Raw genomic sequence first — 16,126 nt, forward strand, 5'->3', positions numbered from 1 at the left:
TTTCATGTCAGCTGCCCTGGCCATGTCATCACTAGTAGCCTGTAATGGCTATTAAATGCCCTAAAGGATGTTTTTTTTAAGGGAACGTTAGCGTTGGTAATGGCCACAAAACACAGGAAATTCAAGTGAATAACACAACACCCAACATATTTACATTTTAGTCATTTAGCAGATGCTCTAAACCAGAATGACTTGCAGTAGTGAGTGCATACAGTGAGGGGGAAAAGTATTTGATCCCCTGCTGATTTTGTACGTTTGCCCACTGACAAAGAAATGATCAGTCTATAATTTTAATGGTAGGTTTATTTGAACAGTGAGAGACAGAATAACAACAAGAAAATCCAGAAAAACGCATGTCAAATGTTATAAATTGATTTGCATTTTAATGAGGGAAATAAGTATTTGACCCCCTCAGAAAGATTTCTGGCTCCCAGGTGTATTTTATACAGGTAACGAGCTGAGATTAGGAGCACACTCTTAAAGGGAGTGCTCCTAATCTCAGTTTGTTACCTGTATAAAAGACACCTGTCCACAGAAGCAATCAATCAATCAGATTCCAAACTCTCCACCATGGCCAAGACCAAAGAGCTCTCCAAGGATGTCAGGGACAAGATTGTAGACCTACACAAGGCTGGAATAGGCTACAAGACCATCACCAAGCAGCTTGGTGAGAAGGTGACAACAGTTGGTGCGAAGGTACATGTACATCATTCATACTGGTCCCCTGTGGGAATCGAACCCACATCTCTGGCGTTGCAAGTGCAAACTGAGCCACACCAATTGAGCCACCCAACATGACCTATGTACAAGCCCTTGGCCTTGACCCTTACAATTGGAATAAATGTGCGTAGACTCGATGACCGACATCTGAGAAAATGATGGTGGAAAAAATATCACATTTTCAGCGGGAAGTCCAGGTCAACAACTGCATGAATCACATGTATTAATGGTAACGTGTATTATCATTCTTTATAAATTGATTACAAATAAATTATACACAGTAGCTTATGAAAGTGACCTAGCTTTTATTTTATAGGATGGTTTAGTAATCATTCTCCCTTTCTTTCCAATGTGTGATTGTCACTTGACATGTGGCTACAGCTGCTGACGCAAGCTTTTCTTTTGCTGACATTGGCAATGCAGTCTTTCTCCTCAAAATAACCTGGTTGTTAATCACTGGAATCCTTTCCACACAACCCTCCCAAACCACAAAGTATTCAGAATCCAGCTTTGTCTGATTCCCACCAGCTAGCTCTTAGCACTCACTTCCTTTTCATGCTTTGGATTCGAGTCCTTTGCAATTTCAACTGACATCAGACAGGTTATTTAATCTTTGTTGGGTAAAAAATAAAGGACAAATGACCAACCATGTTATTTTGGATAGAGAGACTGCTCTCACAAAGAGACTGTATATCTCTGTTGCATAAGATTTGTGATTGTTATGAAGGCCTATGTGATCGCTTACTGTACACATAGAAAATCTCTGAATTCAGCGTGACAGCATGGAAGTTTAACAGAATCTGACTGGCTGCCGGGAATACATGGGTCAGATGAAAGAACATGCAAATTGGGCTTGGTTTTCTTTATGGCGTGAAACTGCAAGTTAAGGTAAGCTAATGTTCTGGACTGGGCTCCGCCTGGCTCTCCTTTTGAGCCAAGATGTCAGGCACTCTGCCCAATTCAACCTGTTTATGAATCACACAATTTCTGTCAAGCTATATTTCGTCCACTTCCCCTGCTGCGATGACGGCAACTTTGTATCCAGATGTCATTAAGCCGAGCAACGAGAGATGACGGTGTGCAGTTATTCAATACTCCATTTCCATCTGTATCTGTCTACCACAAGGTTTTTATTTATTTTTATTTTATTTCACCTTTATTTAACCAGGTAAGCCAGTTGAGAACAGGTTCTCATTTACAACTGCGACCTGGTCAAGATAAAGCAAAGCAGTGCAATAAAAACAACACAGAGTTACATATGGGGTAAAAAACATAAAGTCAAAAATACAACAGAAAATATATATACAGTGTGTGCAAATGTAGCAAGTTATGGAGGTAAGGCAATAAATAGGCTATAGTGCAAAATAATTACAACAGTATTAACACTGGAATGCTAGATGTGCAAGAGATTATGTGCAAATAGAGATACTGGGGTGCAAAAGAGCAAAATAAATAACAATATAGGGATGAGGTAGTTGGGTGGGCTAATTTCAGATGGGCTGTGTACAGGTGCAGTGATCGGTAAGGTGCTCTGACAACTGATGCTTAAAGTTAGTGCGGGAGATAAGAGTCTCCAGCTTCAGAGATTTTTGCAATTTGTTCCAGTCATTGGCAGCAGAGAACTGGAAGGAATGGTGGCCAAAGGAGGTGTTGGCTTTGGGAATGACCAGTGAGATATACCTGCTGGAGCGCAGACTACGGGTGGGTGCTGCTATGGTGACCAATGAGCTAAGATAATGCGGGGATTTGCCTAGCAGTGATTTATAGATGGCCTGGAGCCAGTGGGTTTGACAACGAACATGTAGTGAGGACCAGCCAACAAGAGCGTACAGGTCACAGTGGTGGGTAGTGTATGGGGCTTTGGAGACAAAACGGATGGCACTGTGATAGACTACATCCAATTTGCTGAGTAGAGTGTTGGAGGCTATTTTGTAAATGACATCGCCGAAGTCAAGGATCGGTAGGATAGTCAGTTTTACGAGGGCATGTTTGGCAGCATGAGTGAAGGAGGCTTTGTTGCGAAATAGGAAGCCGATTCTAGATTTAACTTTGGATTGGAGATTCTTTATGTGAGTCTGGAAGGAGAGTTTACAGTCTAACCAGACACCTAGGTATTTGTAGTTGTCCACATACTCTAGGTCAGACCAGCCGAGAGTGGTGATTCTAGTCGGGTGGGCGGGTGCCAGCAGCGTTCGATTGAAAAGCATGCATTTAGTTTTACTAGTGTTTAAGAGCAGTTGGAGGCTACTGAAGGAGTGTTGTATGGCATTGAAGCTCGTTTGGAGGTTTGTTAACACAGTGTCCAATGAAGGGCCAGATGTATACAAAATGGTGTCGTCTGCGTAGAGGTGGATCTGAGAGTCACCAGCAGCAAGAGCGACATCATTGATATACACGGAGAAAAGTGTCGGCCCAAGAATTGAACCCTGTGGCACCCCCATAGACTGCCATAGGTCCAGACAACAGGCCCTCCGATTTGACACACTGAACTCTATCTGAGAAGTAGTTGGTGAACCAGGCGAGGCAGTCATTTGAGAAACCAAGGCTATTTAGTCTGCCAATAAGAATGCGGTGGTTGACAGAGTCGAAAGCCTTGGCCAGGTCGATGAAGACGGCTGCACAGTACTGTCTATTATCAATCGCGGTTATAATATCGTTTAGGACCTTGAGCGTGGCTGAAGTGCACGGTGCTATGCTCAGGTTGACAAATGTCTTATGCATTCTACCTTTTTCATGGATTTTTAACTCTTTCAATACTTCCTGTGAGTAGATGATCAGTTTCTTCTCTGCTACCCTTGGGGATGTGCCAGTCAGACATAGCAGGATTTACTTTAGGTTTACCCTAGTGAATTGTTTTTATTACATTATCTAGGGATAAATTATTCTTATGAAGAGAGGCGTGATATGCATTCGACCACATTCAGTATCCCTTTATTTTAGACAATACCTCTAGGTCTAGGTGTTTGATCACAGACCTGTTATCTTTAGGCTTCTATAGCGGTATATATGACTGCTATTTGCCTGTATAAGGTGCTTGTGGAGCCGGGATTCATTTAATTTTAATATCCTCTCATGAAGTGAAAAGCATCCTGCTGAGTCAATAACGTTTTTGCTTTCAAACTGAAATTAAAGGAGGATTACGAGTAGAACTAAATGTACAATCCCACCCTTTTCAGAAGCCACAGCGAGCAGGTAACATTGTTTCATTTTCAGAAATGTGCCTAGTCTTCGATATAAATATAAGGAAAAAGATATAGGTCAACAAACATGGCTGCACTTTAGGTAACAGTGAAATGCAGGCTAGTTATTACTCACTACTTTGTGAGATGTATAAATTCCACATTTTAGGTTGATCTGTTGAAAATAATTTGTTTCTACAACAAAGAATTTCACTAAAATATTTATTGAAGTTATTTGCCAAGCAACCATTTTGGCAAGTGATTGTTTTAAATATTGTATCGCATGAACAGCTCCCTACAGTTATTTGACGTCACATGGGTTGCTTGAAAAATAAGAGTACAGTGTATCTATATGAGGGTCTCGAAATGGGTTTTAAACATTAAGAAGGATGGTGCTTGTATAATAAGCCTTTTGCACTTACAATGCACCTAGAGAGAGTACGTGTGTAAACTCTTGTATACCACTTTTGATTGAATAAACCCCCAAGCTGTGAAGGTTGGCTTCTTCTGTGTCCTCGCTGACAACCATCTCAGCTCAACTCTACTCGAGTGCTTGTGTTACAAATGGTGTCATCAGATTATAATGGTGCTTTCAGGGAACTTTGGGGGGGGACAAGGTCAAATCATGACGTCAGTGATCTTCATGTCAGAAAGTCGGAGCGCTAGACAGAGGTCAGAGTTCCTGACTGGAATTCCGAGTTGGATGACCGTTTAAAAAATATTTGTCCCAGTCGGAGCTCGTTTTTTTTTCTCCAGAGTTCCCAGTTGTCTTGAACGCACTGAAGTCGGAGATTTCCGAGTTCCCAGTTTTGAACGCTGCATGTGTGTCAAAGTCCAACGCCCTGTTAAAGGGAGAAGACTCCAAACAGGTTTTAACACCATTTTGTTCTTATGCATCACTTTGATGGGACTTGTTGATGCATGTGTCCCTCCCTGCATCACCACCAGTCATTTCTGTCAGACCTGAAAGGCCTTTTGTTATCACATGGGCGTCCTTTTGTACCGACTGCAGAAGCTATTCTGACATCCAAAGGTGCTCTGTAGACCACCCAGGTCACACAAACGGGCAACGGCAACAGTCAGCGCTTCAGAGGAACAATTGAATCATGATTACACATTTGTACGTTAAATCCCAGTGTGCTGTCAACTGTTGAAAAATACTTTTAAATCTATTTCAATGTTTGATCAGCTATCTACTGTGTTGTCATAGGATTTCACCTTGTTGCTACCAATCATGTACCGTACTAGCAGCAGATCACAGCCACCCGAGCCACGGCCTGTTCACCCCGCTGCCATCTAGGAGGAGGAGTCAGTATAGGTGTATCAAAGCTGGGACCAAGAGACTGATTTAACAGTCTGATGGCCTGGAGATAGAAGCTGTTTAACAGTCACCACTAGCCTTAGCCACTGTTCTAGCCGGCTACCACCCGGTACTCTACCCTGCACCTTAGAGAGGTGCCCCGCTGCCCTATGTACATAGTCATTGAACACTGGTCAATTAATTTTTTTTTTACATACAGTACTGTTTTACCCACTTTAAATGTATATACTGTATTCTAGTCATGACTCATCCTATAACTACTGCTGTACACACCTTTTCTATTCATATACTGCCCATGCTGTCTATGCACACCATTATATACACTGAGTATACCAAACATTAACAACACCGCCCCCCCCCCCCTTTTGCCCTCAATTTGTGGACTCTACAAGGTGTCGAAAGCGTTCCAGAGGGATGCTGGCCCATGTTGACTCCAATGCTTCCCACAGTTGTCAAGTTGGCTGGATGTCCTTTGAGTGGTGGACCATTCTTGATACACACTGGAAACTGTTGAGCGTGAAAAACCCAGCAGTGTTGCAGTTCTTGAGACAAACTGGTGCACCTGGCACCTATTACCATACCCTGTTCAAAGGCACTTAAATATTTTGTCTTGCCCATTCACCCTCTGAATGGCACACATACACAATCCATGTCTCAGTTGTCTCAAGGCTTATCCTTCTTTAACCGGTCTCCTCCCCTTCATCTATACTGATTTGAAGTGGATTTAACAAGTGACATCAATAAGGGATCATTGCTTTCACCTGGTCAGTCTGTCATGGAAAGAGCAGGTGTTCTTAATGTTTTGTACACTGTGTGGTCTGTGTGTGGATTCTGTACTGTCATTGCTCGATCTGATATTTATTTATTTATTTTTGGATTGTGTATTGCTAGGTATTATTACTGCACTATTGGAGTTAGAAACAAGCATTTCGCTGCATCTGCAAATCTGTGTACGCGACCAATAAACTTTGATTTGATTTGATCTCCTCTTGAGGTTTCAGTGATTGACCATCTTCAGTTTGTGTGAGCGAGGGAGAGAGAGATCTGTGTGAGCGAGGGGGAGAGAGAGATCTGTGTGAGCGAGGGGGAGAGGGAGATCTGTGTGAGCGAGGGGGAGAGAGAGATCTGTGTGAGCGAGGGGGAGAGGGAGATCTGTGTGAGCGAGGGGGAGAGAGAGATCTGTGTGAGCGAGGGGGGGAGAGAGATCTGTGTGAGCGAGGGGGAGAGAGATCTGTGTGAGCGAGGGGGAGAGAGATCTGTGTGAGCGAGGGGGAGAGAGATCAGTGTGAGCGAGGGGGGGAGAGATATCTGTGTGAGCGAGGGGGAGAGAGATCTGTGTGAGCGAGGGGGGAGAGAGATCTGTGTGAGCGAGGGGGGAGAGAGATCTGTGTGAGCGAGGGGGAGAGAGATCTGTGTGAGCGAGGGGGGAGAGATCTGTGTGAGCGAGGGGGAGAGAGAGATCTGTGTGAGCGAGGGGGAGAGAGAGAGATCTGTGTGAGCGAGGGGGGAGAGAGAGAGAGATCTGTGTGAGCGAGGGGGAGAGAGAGAGATCTGTGGAGCGAGGGGGAGAGAGAGAGATCTGTGTGAGCGAGGGGGAGAGAGAGAGAGATCTGTGTGAGCGAGGGGGAGAGAGAGAGAGATCTGTGTGAGCGAGGGGGAGAGAGAGAGATCTGTGTGAGCGAGGGGAGAGAGAGAGAGATCTGTGTGAGCGAGGGAGAGAGAGAGATCTGTGTGAGCGAGGGGGAGAGAGAGAGAGATCTGTGTGAGCGAGGGGGAGAGAGAGAGAGATCTGTGTGAGCGAGGGGGAGAGAGAGAGATCTGTGTGAGCGAGGGGGAGAGAGAGATCTGTGTGAGCGAGGGGGAGAGAGAGAGAGTCTGTGTGAGCGAGGGGGAGAGAGAGAGAGAGAGATCTGTGAGGGAGAGGGAGAGATCTGTGTGAGCGAGGGAGAGGGAGAGATCTGTGTGAGCGAGGGAGAGGGAGAGATCTGTGTGAGCGAGGGAGAGGGAGAGATCTGTGTGAGCGAGGGAGAGGGAGAGATCTGTGTGAGCAAGGGAGAGAGAGAGATCTGTGTGAGCAAGGGAGAGAGAGAGAGATCTGTGTGTGTAAGGCCTGTATTTGAGGGTGTATGGATGGCCTTGTGAGATCTGGCACGAGAGCACATTCTCATGGCACTGATGGAAAGGTGCCAGAAGGCATCGGCTTTCACTACAGGCCAGATGGCATGGGAGCCCTGCCAAAGGCAAAATAATGCCCAGGATGCATGTGCTATCCTCAGACAGACGTTTGTGACCACTGCCTGAATATATATATATATATATATATATATATATAACACTGGGTGCAACCTATCCTGGGCTGTGCCAAGCAGCACCACAAGGACTTTGTGCTCTCAGTCAAACATGGTCGGTCAAAGTGACGAAAGCCTGTACCAGGAAGTTTTGTCATTAGCTCACAACAGCTTGATTTTGTGGAACTGGTTGTTCAAAACAGCATTTGCCTACGCTCTCGATAGGCTGTCTCTGTCTCACTCACACATTAAATCACTCGCAATAATATGCCTATAGGACCCTACATTAACCACCATTTCTCCCACTCTCTCCCCCAGACTTGATCCACTGCACCAATGAGATGAACGTGAACATCCCCCAGCTGGCAGACACATTGTTTGAAAGGACTGCCAACACCAGCTGGGTGGTAGTCTTCAAGTCTCTCACCGCCACACACCACCTCATGGTCTACGGCAACGAGGTGAGCAAAACCTGTCTGAAACTCCATGGAGTAGGGTGAAGCTGCCCCTAGATGCTGACCTTGGGTCAGTTGTGCATTTTCCCCACTCATGGTGACGGTTAGGATTGGGGGAGAGAGCTGATCCTAGATCTGTACCTGGGGAAACTTCACCCCGGAGCTCTGCAACTCCACACTCCCAGCAGAGCCATATACTGTACAGTATAATAGATCTGACTCCCAGGTGATCAGAGAGGCATATCATGCAAAATTCCAAATCAACCCCTAGCCCTCCCATCATAATGGTACCAATGGCAGCCCAATTCTGATCTGTTGCCACATATAGTCCCAGTCGGTATTAGATAGATAGAACGTAGTGGCCCTGCCCTCCTGTGGTGAAACAACCTGTGGTTACCTAGGTTTTCCCATTGGCTCACAGCAAAAACGTCACCTTTTTCAAATTCAATTTTCTTGTTGTGTGCTTGTTTTAGTCAATTACGAAATAAGAAAAGTACATGTCTAAAAATTACTTTTCAACATTTTCTGCTCCCGAACATTCTCACTACTTAGTAAACCATAAAATTGTAGGGCTTCCCTCATGCCCCTTTTCAGCCACGTGTGTGCTAGCTAGCCAAGACCAACAACATAAACAAACTGACTATATAGCTACAATTTAGTGAGTGCAGTTACAAACGGACTGTACTAATCAAGTTAAATGTCTTACCTGTGATTAAATGTTTTCCACACACATAGCTACGTGGAGCCTACATGGACACCGGGTACCCACATTTCCCACTCTCCCATGCCGAATAGCCTGGAGTCACAGGTCGCTTCTCGCAGGCACTATTTCCCTACACGGGAGCATTGCGAACTGTAGGTTGGGATATTTGACCTGGTTACATGTACAGTGAGGGGAAAAAAGTATTTGATCCCCTGCTGATTTTGTATGTTTGCCCACTAACAAAGACATGTTCAGTCTATAATTTTAATGGTAGGTTTATTTGAACAGTGAGAGACAGAATAACAACAAAAAAATCCAGAAAAACGTATGTCAAAAATGTTATAAATTGATTTGCATTTTAATGTGGGAAATAAGTATTTGACCCCTCTGCAAAACATGACTTAGTACTTGGTGGCAAAACCCTTGTTGGCAATCACAGAGGTCAGATGTTTCTTGTAGTTGGCCACCAGGTTTACAAACATCTCAGGAGGGATTTTGTTCCACTCCTCTTTGCAGATCTTCTCCAAGTCATTAAGGTTTCGAGGCTGGCGTTTGGCAACTCGAACCTTCAGCTCCCTCCACAGATTTTCTATGGGATTAAGGTCTGGAGACTGGCTAGGCCACTCCAGGACCTTAATGTGCTTCTTCTTGAGCCACTCCTTTGTTGCCTTGGCCGTGTGTTTTGGGTCATTGTCATGCTGGAATACCCATCCACGACCCATTTTCAATGCCCTGGCTGAGGGAAGTAGTTTCTCACCCAAGATTTGACGGTACATGGCCCCGTCCATCGTCCATTTGATGCGGTGAAGTTGTCCTCTCCCCTTAGCAGAAAAACACCCCCAAAGCATAATGTTTCCACCTCCCATGTTTGACGGTGGGGATGGTGTTCTTGGGGTCATAGGCAGCATTCCTCCTCCTCCCAACACGGCGAGTTGAGTTGATGCCAAAGAGCTCGATTTTGGTCTCATCTGACCACAACACTTTCACCCAGTTCTCCTCTGAATCATTCAGATGTTCATTTGCAAACTTCAAACGGGCCTGCATATGTGCTTTCTTGAGCAGGGGGACCTTGCGGCGCTGCAGGATTTCAGTCCTTCACGGCGTAGTGTGTTACCAATTGTTTTCTTGGTGACTATGGTCCCAGCTGCCTTGAGATCGTTGACAAGATCCTCCTGTGTAGTTCTGGGCTGATTCCTCACCGTTCTCATGATCATTGCAACTCCACGAGGTGAGATCTTGCATGGAGCCAGGCCGAGGGAGATTGACAGTTCTTTTGTGTTTCTTCCATTTGCTAATAATCGCACCAACTGTTGTCACCTTCTCACCAAACTGCTTGGCGACGGTCTTGCAGCCCATTCCAGCCTTGTGTAGGTCTACAATCTTGTCCCTGACATCCTTGGAGAGCTCTTTGGTCTTGGCCATGGTGGAGAGTTTGGAATCTGATTGATTTGCTTCTGTGGACAGGTGTCTTTTATACAGGTAACAAGCAGAGATTAGGAGCACACTCTTAAAGGGAGTGCTCCTAATCTCAGCTTGTTACCTGTATAAAAGACAACTGGGAGCCAGAAATCTTTCTGATTGAGAGGGGGTCAAATACTTATTTCCCTTATTAAAATGCAAATCAATTTATAACATTTTTGACATGCGTTTTTCTGGATTTTTTTGTTGTTATTCTGTCTCTCACTGTTCAAATAAACCTACCATAAAAATTATAGACTGATCATTTCTTTGTCAGTGGGCAAACGTACAAAATCAGCAGGGGATCAAATACTTTTTTCCCCTCACTGTACATTGAACACAGTAGCTTATCAGCATGTTTTGTTATTTCTGTATAACAAAAAATTGACGAAGTTGGCTCTTTTATAGTGGGGGTCAATAGGATATAAATTTGTTTTCACCAATTTGTGGGCGTGGTCGATGGGAATTCCTTTATTATTATTATGTGAATATCGACTCGTGTTATTGGTCTTTTCACCAATTGAATCAGATATTTTGCCATTAATTGGGCAAAAAATCTGAATTGGGCAGCCTGTGTGTAAACACGGTGTCGTGACGTGACTTACTTTAATATATGACTGTTATTTATCGAATCACCTAACTATGTTTAATTGTTACTTGACTAAATGAATCATGTAACAATTAACTCTTTAGGAATTTGGGGCACCACGGAAGAAGTTGTTTAACGAGTTACCATCTCCAGAATTAAACTCTAGAAGATATGTTATATATCGATAAGTCACTTATTAAATAATTACCTCTTATCAGTCTCATTCTGAACGTCGCATAATCCTTGAACCTGCAAGAACCCTAACCTTATTGATGAATCAGCAATACACAAATTGGCTTAATTATTTATTTAATAACTATCTCATTATGGTATGTGGTGAAATAAGTATAGCCAGTTATAATTGTAATGGCTTAGCAGATAATAACAAAAGAACAACAATATTTACATGGCTCAAAGAAGGAATATAATATATATTGTTTACAGGAAACTCATTCAACAATTCTAGATGAAGTTGTGTGGAAAAAGGAATGGGGGGGCGAAATATACTTCTCCCATGGGCAAAGAAACTCAAAAGGGGTGATGATATTAACAGTAATTTCGATCCGAATCTGCAAATTGTCCAAACAGATCCGCAAGGTAGGTGGATTATTTTTAAATATGTTATTGGACCATAAACAGATATGGCTCATTAACCTTTACGGACCAAATAATGATGATCCACACTTTTTTGACAATGTATATAATAAATTATCAACCCTGCAAGCAATACAAGACTCTATTATTATTATGGTGGGAGATTCTAATACTGTTTTAAATAGCTCAATGGACCGTAAAGGAAATCACACTACAAACTATCACCCTCATGCTCTTAAGGAAATCGTGAATGTCATGGATACATTAGAACTATAGATGTATGGAGGCTTAAATATCCTGATCTAGTGAGATATCTACATGGCGGAGACTCAATCAAGCTAGTCGTCTTGACTTCTTTCTTATGTCATTCTCGTTGGCACCAAAAGTTAGTGTTGATAGGGGACAAAATGTGGTCGGACCATCATAATTGGCATATACATTACTCTTACTGAATTTCCACGTGGGCGAGGATATTGGAAATGTAATCAAAGCCTATTGGATAATAACTTGTTTTTAACTAGGACAGAGGAATTTATAACTGATTTTTTCAGACAAAACATAGGTACAGCAAATCCCCTTATTGTATGGGACACCTTTAAATGTGCCTTTAGAGGCCATGCAATTCAGTACTCATCTCGAAAACAAAAGCAATTTAGGTCAAGAGTCCACACTAACAAAGGAAATAGAAGGTCTAACAAAATAGTTTTTTTTATTGCTAACAGAGGCTCAGAATAAATTAGAGGAAAAACAAAAAGAAATGGAGAAACTTATTCAAGAAAGATCAAGTGTAATATATTATAAAAATAACGCAAACTGGATGGAATATGGGGAAAAATGCACCAAATTCTTTTTTAATCTTCAACATAGAAATGCTATCAAAATAATTTACAAATGACAGTCACCCATGATTCACCAAATTATATTTTGAAGGAGGAAGCAAAGTACTTTAAGCATATGTTTTCATTTCAGTCGCCTCCATCTCCTCTAACTGAAGCTTTTCTATTGATAATGTAAAATTAACAGCCATACAGAAAGACACTCATGTGAAGGTGAAATTACAGAGGAGGAACTTCTGGATGCAATTAAGACTTTGTCCTGGAAAACTCCAGGGTTGGATGGCATACCAGTCGAGGTATACCAAACCTTTTTTGATACACTCAGGACCGTTATTAGCATGTTTTAACCACTCCTATGTAAATGGTAGATTATCAGACACTCAAGAAGGTCTGATTTCATTATTACTGAAACAAGATACAAGTGGATAATATAATTGGAGGCCCCTTACACTTCAGTGTTGTGATGCAAAAATTCTAGCAAAATGTATAGCGCATAGAATTAAAAAAGGTATTGTCTGACATTATTCATTCTAATCAGACAGGTTTTTTACATGGACGATACATTGGAGATAATATAAGGCAAGTACTGGAAACAATAGAACACTATGAAAAATATGGGAAACCAGGCCTGCTATTCATAGCAGACTTTGAAAAGGCATTTGATAAAGTACGACTGTGGTTTATATATAAATGCCTGGAGCATTTCAATTTTGGAGAATCTCTTTATAAAATGGGGAAAAATCATTTATAGTAAGCCTAGGTGTAAAATAGTAAATAATGGCACTTTCTCCAAATGTTTTCAACTGTCAAGAGGAGTGAAACAAGGTTGTCCACTATCAGCATATCTATGTATTATGGCCATCGAGATGTTAGCTATTAAAATCAGATCCAACAATAATATCAAGGGATTAGAAATCCAGGGCTTAAAAACAAAGGTGTCATTGTACGCTGATGATTAATGTGTTTAAATCCACAACTTGAATCCCTCCACAGCCTCATAGAGGATCTAGATACATTTTCTAACCCCTCTGGATTACAACCAAATTATGATTAAATGTACTATATTACGTAATGGATCACTATAAAATAAAAAATGTACAGTACCATGTAGTTTACCAATTAAATGGTCTGATGGTGATGTGGATATACTCGGAATACATATCCCAAATGAAATAAATAATCTCACTCCAATAAATTTTAATAGAACGTTAGCAAAGATCTTGCTACCATGGAAAGGTAAATACCTGTCAATTTGTGGAAAAATCACCCTGATTAACTCTTTAGTATTATCCCAGTTTACCTATTTGCTTATGGTCTTGCCATGCCTAGCGAACAGTTTTGTAAATTCTATGAGAAAAAAATATTCAATTTTATTTGGAACGGCAAGCCAGACAAAATTAAATGGGGCTATTTATTTAATGAATATGGAGGACAGAAATGATTAAATATTAAAGCATTAGACCTATCACTAAAAGCTTCAGTCATACAAAAGTTATACTTAAATCCGAACTGGTTCTCTAGCAAATTAGTAAGATTCTCACCCAATGTTCAAGAATGGCCTTTTTCCCTTTATTCAGATTACAACCTCTCACTTTCAGTTATTTGAAAAGTAATCTCCCAAATATCACTATTTCTAAAACAAGCCATAGAAAGTTGGTTGCAATTTCAATGTAATACTCCAGAAATGACAGAACAAATAATGCAACAAATATTGTGGTAAAACTCAAATATACTAATTGATAAAAATACCATTATTTTTTAAAAACAATTTCAAAAAATGTATGATCTTCGTAAATTATATCATAGGTAGGACTGGTGGAGTTATGTCGCACATGCAGCTAACAAAAACTTATGGAAATGTCTGCTCTACCCAAAATTACAAACAAATAATTTCAGCATTATCGCAAAAATGGAAGAGGAAAGTGGAAGGGGGAAAAAGTAAGGAACTTGTCTGCATTAAAGAAAATTGTGATGAATAAGAAAGTATACCAGTTTCATTTCAGGACCAAAGGATTGACAGCCGTCCCATATACAGTTGATGTCGGAAGTTTACATACTTAGGTTGGAGTCATTTAAAACTCGTTTTTCAACCACAAAACTATAGTTTTGGCAAGTCGGTTAGGACATCTACTTTGTGCGTGACACAAGTAATTTTTCCAACAATTGTTAACAGACAGATTATTTCACTTATCATTCACTGTATCACAATATCAGTGGGTCAGAAGTTGACTGTGCATTTAAACAGCTTGGAAAATTCCAGAAAATTATGTCATGGCTTTAGAAGCTTCTGATAGGCTAATTGACATAATTTGGGTCAATTGGAGGTATACCTGTGGATGTATTTCAAGGCCTACCTTCAAACTCAGTGCCTCTTTGCTTGACATCATGGGAAAATCAAAATAAATCAGCCAAGACCTCAGAAAAAGAATTGTAGACCTCCACAAGTCTGGTTCATCATTTGGAGCAATTTCCAAATGCCTGAAGGTACCAGGTTCATCTGTACAAACAGATCCTGTCCTATGTCGACATAACCCGAAAGGCCGCTCAGCAAGGAAGAAGCCACTGCTGCAAAACCGCCATAAAAAAGCCAGACTATGGTTTGCCACTGCACATGGGGACAAAGATCCAACTTTTTTGATAAATGTCCTCTGGTCTGATGAAACAAAAATAGAACTGTTTGGCCATAATGGCCATCGTTATGTTTGGAGGAAAAGGGGGGTGGGTTGCAAGCCAAAGAACACCATCCCAACTGTGATGCTGTGGGGGTGCTTTGCTGCTGGAGGGATTGGTGCACTTCACAAAATAGGTGGCATCATGAGGAAGGAAAATTATGTGGATATATTGAAGCAACATCTCAAGACATCAGTCAGGAAGTTAAAGCTTGGTCGCAAATGGGTCTTCCAAATGGACAATGACCCCAAGCATACTTCCAAAGTTGTGGCAAAATGGCTTAAGGACAACAAAGTCAAGGTATTGGAGTGGCCATCACAAAGTCCTGACCTCATTCCTATAGAAAATGTGTGGGCAGAACTGAAAATGCATGTGCGAGCAAGGAGGTCTAAAAACCTGACTCAGTTACACCAGCTCTGTCAGGAGGAATGGGCCAAAATTCACCCAACTTATTGTGGGAAGCTTGTGGAAGGCTACCCGAAACGTTTGACCCAAGTTAAACAATTTAAAGGCAATGCTACCAAATACTAATTGAGTGTATGTAAACTTCTGACCCACTGTGAATGTGATGAAAGAAATAAAAGCTGAAATAAAAAATTCTCTCTACTATTATTCTGACATTTCACATTCTTAAAATAAAGTGGTGATCCTAACAGACCTAAGACAGGGGATTTTTACTAGGATTAAATGTTAGCCAAATACATTTTAAAAACTCAGTTTTTCACAATTCCTAAGGTGTATATAATATAAACTTCTGACTTCACTGTAGATTGCAAAATAGATGGGAAGAGATTTTTGATGTACCGATTCCATGGCATAGTGTTGATGAATTTACGCAAAACGACGCCGGATTAAAAACTTATTATACAAAATTCTTGCTACCAATAGAATGTTATTTATATGGGGGATACAATCTTCCCAGCTCTGCAGATTTTGCTGCAAAAATACAATCATTAGATCATTTTGTTTTGGTACTGTCCATTTGTAGCTTGTTTTTGGACACAGGTCTTTGTCTCCCGAGTGGCGCAGTGGTCTAAGGCACTGCATCGCAGTGCTAGCTGTGCCACTAGAGATCCTGGTTCGAATCCAGGCTCTGTCGTAGCTGGCCGCGACCGGGAGACCCATGGGGCGGCGCACAATTGGCCCAGCGTCGTCCAGGGTATGGGAGGGAATGGTCGGCAGGGATGTAGCTCAGTTGGTAGAGCATGGCGTTTGCAACGACAGGGTTGTGGGTTCGATTCCCACAGGGGGTTGGAAAAAATAAATAATGTATGCATTCACTAACTGTAAGTCGCTCTGGATAAGAGCGTCTG

The 16,126-nt window shown here is 41.9% G+C and overlaps 1 protein-coding gene across 7 annotated transcripts in view; it reads left to right on the forward strand.

Annotated features, from left to right (window-relative positions):
* LOC121579243 (phosphatidylinositol-binding clathrin assembly protein) overlaps positions 1 to 16,126 on the forward strand; it is a 70,808-nt gene that overhangs the window by 15,726 nt on the left and 38,956 nt on the right. For all 7 annotated transcript variants that reach the window (XM_041893655.2, XM_041893661.2, XM_041893656.2 and 4 more), the window contains exon 2: positions 7,827 to 7,969. In XM_041893655.2, coding sequence (XP_041749589.1) covers positions 7,827 to 7,969 — 143 coding nt within the window. The remainder of the gene's footprint in view (positions 1 to 7,826; positions 7,970 to 16,126) is intronic.

The sequence above is a fragment of the Coregonus clupeaformis genome, chromosome 13, assembly GCF_020615455.1.
Source record: "Coregonus clupeaformis isolate EN_2021a chromosome 13, ASM2061545v1, whole genome shotgun sequence".
Classification (NCBI taxonomy): Eukaryota; Metazoa; Chordata; class Actinopteri; order Salmoniformes; family Salmonidae; genus Coregonus; species Coregonus clupeaformis.